This window comes from Mesoplodon mirus (genome assembly GCF_964341445.2).
Source record: "Mesoplodon mirus genome assembly, chromosome: 9".
NCBI classification, from domain to species: domain Eukaryota; kingdom Metazoa; phylum Chordata; class Mammalia; order Artiodactyla; family Ziphiidae; genus Mesoplodon; species Mesoplodon mirus.
In genome coordinates this window covers 41,326,808-41,340,678 of record NC_138985.1, presented here as the reverse complement: position 1 = coordinate 41,340,678, position 13,871 = coordinate 41,326,808, and the positions used below count along the sequence as shown (strand labels likewise).

The 13,871-nt window shown below is 38.3% G+C and overlaps 1 protein-coding gene across 2 annotated transcripts in view; it reads left to right on the top strand.

Moving 5' to 3' along the window:
* Window positions 1-13,871, top strand: part of DNAH11 (dynein axonemal heavy chain 11) — a gene marked incomplete at its 3' end in the record, with an annotated part of 310,916 nt that overhangs the window by 130,841 nt on the left and 166,204 nt on the right. For both annotated transcript variants that reach the window (XM_082632325.1, XM_082632326.1), the window contains exons 36-39: window positions 4,298-4,436; window positions 9,351-9,443; window positions 10,665-10,859; window positions 11,687-11,764. In XM_082632325.1, the coding sequence (XP_082488451.1) occupies window positions 4,298-4,436; window positions 9,351-9,443; window positions 10,665-10,859; window positions 11,687-11,764 (505 nt within the window). The remainder of the gene's footprint in view (window positions 1-4,297; window positions 4,437-9,350; window positions 9,444-10,664; window positions 10,860-11,686; window positions 11,765-13,871) is intronic.

Below are 13,871 nucleotides of genomic sequence, written 5' to 3'. Positions count from 1 at the left end.
AAACCCTACTGTATGTACCTGTTTGTGTTGTCTGCTTCCCTTGAACATTGTGGTTTGGGGATTCATCTGAGTTGACCAGCATATCACTAGTTCGTTCCTTTTTGTTGCTGATGAGCATTCTATTGGAGAGACATACTACAATTTGTTAATCCATTCACTAGTTGATGGACATTGTTTCCAGTTTGGAGCTGTTATGACTAAAGCTGCTATGAACATTCATGTACAGTCTTTGTGTGAATATATGTTTTCTTTGGGGTAGATATCTATGAATGGAATTGCTAAGTCACATGGCAGGTGTATGTTTGACTTTATTAGAAGCTGCCAATCCTGTTTCCAAGATGGCTGTACCATTTTACACCCTTACCACCAATGTATGAAAATTTCTGCTGCTCTACATTCTTGTCAAAACTTGGTATCATCAGTCTTTTTAGTTTTAGCGAATCTGATAGATAGGTAGTGGTATGTCATTGTGGGTTTAGCTTGCATTTCCCCGATGGCTAATAATGTTGAACATCTTTACATTTAACTTACTGGCCATTCCCATACCCTCTTTTGTGAAGTGCTGTATGCTGCATACAGTTTCTTCTTTTTTTTTTTTTTTTTTTTTTTTTTCGATACGTGGGCCTCTCATTGCTGTGGCCTCTCCCATTGCGGAGCACAGGCTCCAGACGCACAGGCTCAGCGGCCATGGCTCACGGGCCCAGCCGCTCCGCGGCATGTGGGATCTTCCCAGACCGGGGCACAAACCCGTGTCCCCTGCATCGGCAGGCGGACTCTCAACCACTGCGCCACCAGGGAAGCCCTCTGCATACAGTTTCTTTGTTAAATACACATATTACAAATATTTTTCTCTCAATTTGTGGCTTGCCTTTTCATTTTCTTAATGGTGCCCATCAAAGATAAAAGTTTTAAATTCAATAAAATATTATTTATCAATTTGTTTCATGGTTTTTCAAAATATCCTATTTAAGAACGCTTGACTCGCCCCAGGTTGCAAAATTTTTCAACTATGTTTCTTTTAGAAGTTTTTTTTTTAATAGCTTTTATATGGACCCCCCCCTTCTTTTTGTTAATGTGCTAAACTGTACTCATTGATTATTCAAATGCTAAACAATTCTTCAATGTTGTATTCCTGGGATAAACTCCACTTGGTCAGGAGATATTATTTTATATGTATTGTTGGATTCAATATGGTACTATTTTGTTGAGGATTTTAAAATTGATGTCATGAGGGACATTGCTCTGTAGTGTCCTTTCTTGTCATATCTTCATCTGGTTTTGGCATCAGGGTAATGCTAACCCCATGAATGACTTGACATATGTTCCCTTCTCTATTTTCTTCAGAGTTTGTGTAGGATTGGTATTATTTACCCCCTAAATATTTGATAGAATTAATCAGTGAAGCCATTCACCCATTTGGGCTTAGATTTTTCTTTGTGGGAATCTTTTTAGTGATCAATTACATTAATAGATACAGAGATTTTCCAGATTTTTTTCTTCAATTAGTTGTGATGATTTGCATCATTTAAGGAATTTCTCCATGTTATCTAAATTGTTGAATTCATTGGCATTAATTTTTTCATAATATTCTCATATTATCTCTGGTGATGTCCTGAAATCCAGGTCTGGTAAGGGTAATTTGTGTCTTCTCTCCCTTTGTTTCCTTGATGAGCTAGAGGCTTATCAGTTTTACTTTTTAAGAGTTCTTTCGTGTTTATAATATGTGTCTTTGTTCACGGTCTACCTTCAAAATAATATGCTACTTCACATACAATGTAAGAACCGCTGTAGTTTTTAGTGTGATGTCTTTCAATTCTTTTAAGCTTAAAATTTGCTTGTCTGTCCATCTAGATGTTTAAGCATATTTCATTTGTATTTTCTTTTAATTTTTATATTATGACTTTTCAAATGTACTTCATCTGTTAAGGGCTTATTTTGGTAAGTAGCATGAAATGAGTATTTAAACAGAATTCTTTTCCGTTATAGTCAATTATTCTAGCAACTTTTAATGAACATCTTCCTTTCCTCATAAAATAGCTTTCTCTCTAGCACAGCAATTTTATAATGTCCATTTTCCTTGAAAAAAACATTCTAGAGAATAACTATCCTAGAAATAAATGTAATGATTATAAAATATTTTCATTTGAAAATTGTACATCTCTGCAGTATTTTTACATTTGTATACGGTTCATCTTGCATCAATACATGTTTTCATTTGGGCCTTAAAATTGGGAATTATTTTGTGAAGTTTTCATAAATTTGGTTTAACTAAGGGCAGACTCATTTGTGTATGGGGGTCAGGACTGGTGTCAGCGAAGTTTGAAGGACAACTGGGTGGTGGAAAGTAGTGTTCATGAGCGGAAGCAGCATGCCTGAGCCTTGAGAGTATCATGACCCCCACCATGTGGCCTCAGCTGTGTGCTTGTACTGCTCAGAACCTCAGTCTGCACCTCAATACAGTACAGATAAGAAGAGTAGCCACGTCAAAGAGTTGAGAGAACTGAGTGAGACTGCCTGAAAAGCTTTTAGCATCCCTTATGGTATGAAGAATACTCATTGAATATCAGTTGTCAGTGTTAGTGGAAGTACCAGTGAAGTAAATTTGCTAGCCTTTTCTCTCCCCTATTTACATAAAAAAGTGTGGGGAAAAACGTGAGGCTACTTTAGGTAGAAGTAGTCAATAACATAATCCAGAGACTCAGGAATGTTTAGGATGAAAAATTAGATAGGCTTTCAGTAGACTGTAATAATATTTACAAAAAACAGATGGGTAAATATTACCCATCTTTACTTTAGAAAAGTCTAAAATGACAGGCTTATTTACTTATTTACTCTGGCTCCTTCTTTGCACTGGGCTTCAGTTGAGTGGAATTTTTTCAAATGTTGTGTGTTTTTTTTTTTTGTTTTTTTTTGTTTTTTGGCGGTACGCGGGCCTCTCACTGTTGTGGCTTCTCCCGTTGCGGAGCACAGGCTCCAGATGCGCAGGCTCAGCGGCCATGGCTCACGGGCCCAGCCGCTCCGCGACATGTGGGATCTTCCCAGACCGGGGCACGAACCCGTGTCCCCTGCATCGGCAGGCAGACTCTCAACCACTGCGCCACCAGGGAAGCCCTCAAATGTTGCTTTTAATGGTAATTGTCCTGCGAGAACTTTTTGGAAGTCTCCCTCCAAAAGGAAGGGAGTTTGAAAGTTATGTTTTGATAAATTTTCAGCTTAAAAGTCTAACCAAACTGGCCACAGGCAGTGTTGGAGATGGCTGGTATGAGCTTGAAAGCACTGATGGTTAACTTGTTGTTGTTGTTGTTGTTTAATTTTTTAAATTAATTAATTTATTTATTTATGGCTGTGTTGGGTCTTCATTGCTGCATGTGGGCTTTCTCTGGTTGCCACGAGTGGGAGCTACTCTTCATTGTGGTATGTGGGCTTCTCACATTGTGGAGCATGGGCTCTAGGCGTGCAGGCTTCAGTAGTTGTGGCACTCAGGTTCTGTAGCTCTGGCGACGGGCTTAGTTGCTCCGCAGCATGTGGGATCTTCCCGGGCCAGGGCTCGAACCTGTGTCCCCTGCATTGGCAGGCGGATTCTTAACCACTGCACCACCAGGGAAGCCCAGGAGCTGATGGTTAACTTTTCATGAATTTTGTGAGGTGGCTGTAAAGCACAGGTGCTAATAAAAAACCAAATTATATAAACTTTTGATTAACATCTATTAAAGACAAAGGTGATAAGCATTCAAACTCATGATTTCCTAATTAGTTTATCAATACTTGCACTCTTAGGGTACTTGTGTCTATTGTGTCTGTATGGTGGTGTACAATCTCACATCTCGTGCCAGCTGCAAGTTTAGTGATACCGTGTTGGTAGATTGAAATCAGCCATGGTGGAGGTATTGATTCCATGGAAGTCAGCAAACATTATTTTTTGGAGAGCCAGTTGTTAACTGTTCACCAGCACAGCACTGGCCACAGATAAAAGCTGGCCTCTAAGCACAAAACATCACTCATCTTTGTGCAGTGACAACTTACAATGGAAGTTTACCGATTGTACCCACAGATTTCCCTTCAGCTCCTACACCTGTGCTTCTGCCATTTGCAGATTTTCCACCTTTTTCTATGTGTTTAGTAACTCCTGAGCATTTTTTAGTTGAAGTGAAGGGTCTTGTTAGCTATGATTGACAGAGGTAATTGTGACCTGCTTGGGAATGGTTAGAATGTTGGTACACATTAATCACTTGGTTTCAGCAATTTGTACTTATTACCTTATCGCATTTTAAAACAAAATTTCATATTTACTTTGTAGACCCTGTGCCATGGTGGCCCCTGACGTCGAGCTAATCTGTGAAATCCTGTTAGTTGCTGAAGGTTTTGTGGATGCACGCTCACTAGCCCGCAAGTTTATTACATTGTACACGCTCTGCAAGGAGCTCCTGTCCAAGCAGGTGAGAGGTATTATGTTACTTTTTCTGGGTTTTTACACCCCATTAAAACAGCTTCTGAAATATGGACACTGGGTAATTTATCACTCAAATTACAGTTAGACATTTAGGAGTAGTTTTATATTTTCCACAAAATTTTGAAAATCTGAATTTTACAATTCTTCATTTTTTTGAAATTAAAATAAGACTAATAAGAACCTGCTGTACAAAAAAATAAATAAAATTCAAAAAAAAAAGAAAAGAACAAAAAAAATCATATACTCCTTGTACTAAAAAGGATATGGCTTTAGTCCCTAAGTGCCTCAATTTCCTCATCTTCAACTTGGAGCCAGTAATGTAGAGCACATATAAAGGTTGTTAAAAAAAAACAAAACAAAACTTGAGACATTTTAAGTTAAAGGCTGTATTTGTACTTAATACAGCTTTTATCAATGGGCTATGTGATTTTCTTCAAATGTTATCAGTGCTGTAATTAGATATGAATTTTATGATGCCTCCCCTTTCCTGGTGGGAATATTATTTTCCAGGGAGAGATGGCAGGAGTGTTCATAAGAGCCAGGGAAAACTGACTTTCTGAAGAACCCTTGAGAAATGCTAAATGAAAGATTTTCTCGTTTTGTTGGTAATTCTTTATTTGAAGGCAGACTTGGCTTTTTTGTTTGTGTTTATTTTTGCTCTACAATTCCTTTGTTTCTGAAATGGGCCAAATTAATAAATGCATTATTCTCCAGTTACTACCTTCTTGCTGTTTCACTGAAGCTGCTGGTGGGCCACAAAAATGCCATCTATATCAGCATCACTATTTTTAAATTTAGCTTTTTGGTCACCTTTGACTTCATTCTTTTGGTGACCTCTTGTTAATCCCTGGTGACATTATTTTGCAGTTGTTCCAGGATGAAAGTATTAAAATATCACAGCTGGAACCACTCAGTTACCTGTACTGCCAGATGTCCTCATTTTAAATTACCCTTTGTTGGGGTGAAATTTGGAATCTGAGAGGCAAATTCATATTGTCATTTTAACAACTGTGAATTTATATTCTGGGGTAAAACATATCGAATTTGATAATGTAGAAAAATGCTTGTGACAACATTATATGCTAAAAACAGCACAGCGAACTGTCGATGTCATCTACAATTTGCATGTGTTTTATTCAATATATTTTATATTACACTGTGTGTTTTATATACATATGACATGACTGGAAAATACGTTGTGATTTTTAACATTTGTTTCTGGGTACTAAGATTGTGAGTATTTTAAATTTTTTCCTTATTCTTGTTTGTGATATCCTTTTAATTTTTTTCAATGAGCCCCTTTTAATTTTATAATGGGAAAACGTCAGAAGAAAAAAGTGTTACCGGACCCAGGATACATGGAGTTGCAACCATACCCCATTCCCAGTACTAATACTTAAACACATTTAGTAAGCATTTACTGTATTCAAGTAATATAGTTATTGCTGACAACGATGAACAGGGTAAACACAGAACAAATGAAGCAGACACTTACATTTCTGACTTCAAAGAACCTATGTAGGAGATTTAGTTTACATGCAATAAAAATTAGAAGGAAATGGAGGATGAAAAAATTATCATAGTTTCAAGGAGGAAAGGAACCAACATTTACTGAACAGGCACCATGTGTTAGCTTTTTATCTTGACAAAAATACTATGAATTTGGTCTTACTCGTTCCATTTTACAGGTGAGGAAACTGAGTAACCTATCCAAAGTTCCCAACTAATAAGTGGTAGGAGCAAGATTTAAATCCAGTCCTTTCTAACCCTTTCTAGGACCTCTGTAACCACTTACAGGAGGGAGAGGGTGTGAGGGGTAGAGTAGTTGAGGAAAGGGCTCTCCAACTCAACAGAAGTGTCAGAGGTGAGATGAGGGGAAAGAAATTTGTCCCGGACAGAAAAGCTGAGTTAGGAACACAGTCCACTGATAGTTTTCTAAGCTGTAGGAATGGATTTGAGAAGAATCAGTGGACATTTTTGACCAAAGGAATAACCTGATGAAAATGGTGAAGATTATGTTAGCAGTTGTTTGCACTGTTTAAATGTCTAGGAGTGTCACCAAGTCGTCTTTTTGTTTTTATTTTTTAATTGAAGTATAGTTGATGAACAATGCTGTGTTAGTTTCTGGTGTACAGAAAAGTGGTTGTTATATACACACACATACATATATAATCTTTTTCTTATTTATTATTATTTTTCGTGGTACACAGGCCTCTCACTGTTGTGGCCTCTCCCGTTGTGGAGCACAGGCTCCAGATGCGCAGGCTCAGCGGCCATGGCTCACGGGCCCAGCCGCTCCACTGGCATGTGGGATCTTCCCGGACCGGGGCATGAACCCATGTCCCCTGCATCGGCAGGTGGACTCTCAACCACTGCGCCACCAGGGAAGCCCCATATATAATCTTTTTCATATTCTTTTCCCTTATTGGTTATTACAAGATATTGAATATAGTTCCCTGTGCTATACAGTAGGACCTTGTTTTTTATCTGTTTGATACATGGTAGTTTGTATTTGCTAATCCCAAACTCCAAATTTATCCCTCTCCACCTCCTTTTCCCCTTTGGTAACCATAAGTTTGTTTTCTATGTCTGTAAGTCTGTTTCTGTTTTGTAAATAAGTTTACTTGTGTCATATTTTAGATTGCACACATAAGTGATATCCTGTGATATTTGTCTTTATCTGACTTCACTTAGAATGATAATCTCTAGGTCCATTCATGGTGCTACAGATGGCATTATGCCATTCTTTTTTATGGCTGAGTAGTATTCCATTGTATATATGTACCACATCTTCTTTATCCATTCGTCTGTCGATGGACATTTGGGTTGCTTCCATGACTTGGCTATGCTAAATAGTGCTGCAGTGAACATTGGGGTGTATGTGTCTTTTTGTACATCCTCTCCTTTAATAGTGTTTCTGTGATGACTTAGCCCCTCCCCAATCTCCCTGGCCTCCTCTTTCCCCTCTCTTTCCCTCCTCTTAAGCCCTAGTCTTCTTTGTATATCAGTGGCTTTCAAATGATTTTTACCATGACCCACAGTAAAAAATACCTTTCTGTTGAGACTCAGTATACACATACATGCATATACACATACATGCATACACACACGCACCCAAGCACAACTGAAACAAAAATCTTCACCAAACACTTCTTACCCTTATCTGCAGTGCACCCTGGTATTTTTCATTCCATTCTGTTCTATTTTAGTACCAACAAAAATGATGGTTAAGACCCACTAAATTGATTTTATTATCTATTAATGTACTGAGAAGCATATACATTTATATGTGTTGCTTCACTGCTTACAAAGCATTAACTCATTTTACTTCAGCAACCTTGTGAAGTGGGTGGATACTTTAATCTACCTTTTTATAGATGATGGTAGTAAGGCTTGGAGAGGTTAAGTGACTTTCCCACACGCACAGCTGGGAGACATTGAGAGAAGGGTTGTTAACTATGTGGATTGTAGACAGAAGACAAAGGAGAGAAGGTGGGTTACATACAGTCAGTCAGCTAATAGAGTGTATCTTTCCTGAGTCTCCTGCCCTGTGCTATGTGCTGTGCTAGGACCTAGAAGGCAAAAAATCAGCACGGGGTCTGTGCTCCAGGAGCTCGGAGCCTGTGAAGGAATCTCGTGTAGGGGTAATGTGGAAGTCTCGAAGAGGTATTGGTTTAATCACTGAACTTTTATTTTTTAATTTTTATTGGGGTATATTTGATTTATAATGTTGTGTTAGTTTCAAGTGTACAGCAAAGTGAACCTGTCATACATATACACATATCCTCTCTTTTTTGGGTTCTTTCCCATATAGGCCATTACAGAGTACTGGGTAGAGTTCCTTGTGCTATACAGTAGGTCCTTATTAGTTATCTGTTTTATATACAGTAGTGTGTATATATCAATCCCAATCTCCCAATTTATCCCTCCCCCACTTACCCCCTGGTAACCATAAGTTTGTTTTCTACATCTGTGACTCTGTTTATGTTTTGTAGGTAAGTTCATTTGTACCCTTTTTGTAGATTCCACTTCTTAATCACTCAGATGCTCCAGCCTGGATGTTGGCACTTAATACAGTCAAAACTGGATTATTAAAGTTCAGTGATTATTTTCTACATCTGTAACTCTATTTCTGTTTTGTAGATAAGTTCATTTGTACCCTCTTTTTAGATTCTACACATAAGCAATATCATATGATATCATTACCAGCGGGTAAGGAGTGGGGGGGAGGGATCAACTGGGAGATTGGGATTGACATATACACACTACTATATATAAAATAGATGACTAATAAGGACCTACTGTATAGCACAGGCAACTCTACTCAATACTCTGTAATGACCTGTATGGGAAAAGAATCTAAAAAAGAGTGGATGTATGTATATGTATAACTGATGCACTTTGCTGTACACCTGAAACTAACACAACATTGTAAATCAACTATACTCCAGTAAAAATTAAAAATTAAATTAAAAAAAAGAGTAATGAGGGAAATTAGAGATCCAGGGCTGGGAATGGGTGGAATAGCAGGGCTGCCGGTAGAAAACAAGAGGAGTGTGCTTGTGGTTGGAAGTGAAAACACTGGAGTAATTGAACCCCTGAGTTAGCAGGCTTACTGAGAGAACAGAGGGAGGAAGGCGAATGGAGCCTTGGGCAAATACTGCAACTAAACGCTATGGAAAGAAGAGATTTGCTGACAGAGGTGGAGAATCAGGCAAAAGCAGGACGCTGCAGGGACACGGTTTTTACAATTTCAAGGAGGGGAAGAGAATATTATTTTACATGATTAAGACACATTTATCTGAACTCTTTTCTTTTAGCTTTTGGCTTTTACTTCTGTAATGAGGCTCTGATTCCCTCATAAAATTTTTGAAAAAATATATCTGTGTTTTGATTTTAGGATCATTATGATTGGGGACTTCGTGCTATTAAATCTGTCTTGGTTGTAGCTGGCTCCCTGAAACGAGGAGATAAAAATAGACCTGAAGATCAGGTACTGCAATGCTAATATGATTTTGTTAAGTGAAGAGCTAAATGGCTTTGTACAAATAAAAGTATATATATCTGGATGGTGGGTCATACATAGCATGACTTTTTAAAAAGCATCACATCTATTTTTAATACAGGATATTTTGAGGACTGGCATTTCTTATGTTATAAAAGACCATAAGTATTCTTGAGTAAAAGGATATGAATATATGAAAGAAAATGTGATTTTATAAGTGCTTCTGAAATATCAGCCGCAAAAAGTATTTTGGCAATCATAAATAATTCAGTAATCAATGTTTGATTTTCTCTGAGGAACATTTAGAAAATCTGATTGAGTTGAGATATTAATCCTGAAAAAGTCCATGAAGACATAATCTAATGGAAGAAAGTATGTCCATTTCATGGGTTGTGAGATGAGTTTAAAGAAAGCAACAGGGGGGATGCTCACCTAACACCAGTGATATATTTAGTTGGTTATTTAGAGCTACTAGGGGAATGTTCCACTGTCCTTCATGGGGAAAAACAATAACACCCACATCGTGCATTTTTCTCTATTAAACAAGTAGTGAGAGTAATGGATATACAGCCTGTGTGAAGATGCAGTATGGCTTGAGATTTTGGAAAAGGTCTATTCTTGTGAGTTTCTTTACATGTTAAGGGATATTTATCATGTGATTTTCTACTTCTCTTTTCCAATCTTTTTCTCTCTTCCTCTGAGTCACAATTCATGATTGGGTCAAGATTTCATGCATTTACCTCTTTCTGTAAAAGTCATTCTGATGTTCAAGTTACTGCTTTTAAAATCTAAAGCCCTCTTTGATTTTCAGCCAAAATAGAACAAAAACCGAAACTAAAAATGGGTTGAGTTTATCATTCTGAGATTCTTAGAGTATTTTGGACAAAACGGTCTCATGGCCTTGGTTAATTTACATCCTGGAGTTTGAAGATTACAGAGAGAAGTACCTCAGACCCTTTCTTAAGATCAAAACATTATCCAGGGAGGAACGGGGCCTATTTGTTGGTTTTAGTCTGAGGTTATCCATGGTATCAGCAGAGCTTTCTGCTGTTCTGATATATGACCTTGTAAGCAGTTACCCTCCCTGTAGATAGAATGCCATTCTAATAGAGAACAGTATCTATCTCATGATTACATCTTTAGCTGTTTAGGTGTTTGTTAGACCTTGTATTGGCTTTTTTCTGAAATGTTTTCTCTTTTCCTTTCTAGGTACTCATGAGAGCATTAAGGGACTTCAATATGCCTAAAATAGTGACTGATGACATCCCTGTGTTTTTGGGCCTGGTTGGTGACCTGTTTCCAGCCCTGGATGTGCCCCGGAGGAGAGTACCCCACTTTGAACAGATGGTCAGGCAGTCCACCGTGGAGCTCCGCCTGCAGCCCGAGGAAAGCTTCATCCTCAAAGTAAAAGGATCATTTCCTTGTCATGGCAGCCCTTGGGAGGTGCATTGACAATAACTGTGGTTAAGTGATACTCAACCAAAACATTAACTTACATATTACACTGACCTTAGGATGCTCTTCATATATACATCAAAGCATTCTAATATAGTCCCATTCTGTGAGAAGGTGAAAACACAGAGAGGGTAAGTCATGGTTTTCAATGTAAGCAGGCTTTTCATTAGTTTATAAAACTCCTTGGTTCTTCTTGGTGATGTGCACCAAAAATTAATTTTGCTTTCTTTTCTCTCCATCTTAGAGAAAGTTGGAAATAACGTCATTAGCACATGCTTGTAATGGGGTAGAAACATATGATATCACCTGAGTTATCAAAGGCTTGTGCATGTGCTCACTCGTCTGGGGTGTAGTGAATACATAGGTGTTAAAATACATACAGATTATCTGTTATAGATATTTCAAAGGATATAAGTCATTAGTCAGTTGTAGATGATGTTGGCCATATGCTGTTTCTGGTCCCACTTAATGAAGCGTCATTGATTTTTGTAACTAACCCCTGCCATGTACCAAGTACCTCTGTACTTCACTTCTGCCTGTGTCACTGACTCACCGAGTAATGGTTTTTCTTCATCCTCATCCCCATACTCTACCTTGAGAGATCTGGGAGCAACTATACTTTGCACTTGTCATCTTTTCTAACTTTCCAGGAATGTAATGCTGTCAGTGGGGGCTGGCTCAAGTTGTAAGGAAAGAACTGGGTGAAAATGGGCAGATTTTTTTTTTAAATCACAAACTCATTAAAGGAAACTAGTGTGTGGTTGTTTGGTCTGCAGGTTGTCCAGCTTGAGGAGCTGTTGGCCTTGCGACACTCTGTCTTTGTCGTTGGAAATGCAGGCACAGGAAAGAGCAAGGTATAGTAAACGCCTGTTAGCTTTCAGCCGTGAAAGGAACAAAATTGCACAGGGTGGGAGACCTACAATCACTTCCGTTTGAGAGTTCCCTTCAGTGAAGTTGCTCATAATTTTGGGTTAGGATCTGAGACTCTAACATTGCTATTTGATCAATCGAAACCCTTCCTTTATACTGGGAGCAGGGAGAGAGGAGCTAGTAGAACATTGCATTCAAATAAGTAAACTGAGGGAAGATTGGGCTTTCCACGTGAGATAGCATCCTATTCGCTAACTTAGATGCATGCCATCCTGCTCTATGCATCCTTCAATAATATACCTGAATTCTTTTATCCAAAGTAAACATATTGAGAGACTCTAGAGTAAGATACCTGGCTTATAGGATTGGTGTGGCCCTACCCGCATTGATCAAAACTATTTTCTTATATTTCCCAAGTTATCCTAGTGTCTCCTCCCCATATCATTAAGAAAAACCCAAATAGTTTTCTTCAATACTCCCCCAGAAATATAGCCCTCTATAGGGCCAAAACAAAACTTGAAAAGAAAGGGAGGAAGCAAAAACCACATTTTTGAAGTACTTATTATGTACTCTGCTAGGTGCATTATGTGTGATTTACTCTGCACAACGATGATAGGCCATGGGTGTTATTATCCCCATTTTTAGTTCACTGCTTGATTTTGTTTGGTCTTACAGTCCTGGCAACATACTTATTTTCTTGCTTGGCAGACAGTATAATGCAGAACTGCATGCATTTTAACTGAGGGTGCTTGGGTATAAACATATTTAGTAACCAGCAACTAAAAATAAGCAGAGTGGGCATATGAGACTTTAGAGCATGGGTGTCTATAGAACTTGCCAGTATTTAGGTCAGAACCCAAAGTGGAATACGTGTAAAAGGAAGCCCTATATAGGGCTTTTTCTATTGAAAAATGTAATCATTGAAATAGTAAAGTAGATAACTGATAGACCTGTAATTATTTTGTTAAAGTAAGTTTCAGATGTGAGCCATGGTGCAAGGAAGGATAAAATTAAATTCTATAATTTTCAGTAGATTAATGGTTTCTAAAAATAGAAGCTTAATATTTCTAAGACATTCAATTTCTTTCATCTAGTCTTCATTGATTCCGTTCTATTCAACCTTTGCTTAAGCTTATAGAACTAGAGCACCAAAGCTTGGGCCATGTTATTTAGCAACTGATTATTCTAAAGTATTTGGCAATTGTTTATCAATCCTTTAAACCCCTGTGAGAGGAGATCAGGATGATAATATCTAAAATAAAAGCCATGGCTTTTCAGAGAAAGCAGAAAGGATAGTTGGGCAGATATTTGGGTTAAGGTGTCAATTAATTAAATACACATGTATTAAGCACCTATCCTGAGAATTCTTTTTATTTAATTTTTTACACTTTTTAAATTTATTTTTTATTTTTGTTTCCTTATTGGCCACGCTGCGTGGCATACGGGATCTTAGTTCTCCAAACTGGGATAGAACCTGTGCCCCTGCAGTGGAAGCACAGAGTCTTAACCACTGGACCCTCCAGAGAGGACCTATCCTGTGAATTCTTATCACCAAGACTTCTTTTCCTCAATTACCTAGAACAGGGCTTCTCAACCTCAGCACTCTTGACATCTGTACAGGATAACTCTTTGTCCTGGGGGCTGGTCTTTCATTGCAGGGTGTTGAGCAGCATCCCTGGCCTCTGCCCACGAGATGCCCAGTAGCACGTCCTCTTCCCCCAAGTCAAGATGATCTCCTCCTGAGAACTATTGTTCTAGGTTGCTAGGTCTCAAAGCATGTCTAGACCAGCATCCTAGGCATCACCTGGGACCTTCTTAGAACTCAAATCAGTCCTATGCAAGACCTGCTAAATTAGAAACTCCAAGATCGGGTCCATTAGTCTGTTTTAATACCCTCTAAGCACTTTGGATGTAGGCTAAATTTTAAGAACAATCTAAATAATACAGGCAGAGTGGATTTTAATAACATGTACAGGAGCACATTTACATATAGTCCTTTACTTTGCACACATCGTTATAAATCTCAGTTGATAGTGACTTTCTCTTGACAGAATCAGGTGAACTGATCCTCAGGGATTGTGGGATTAAATT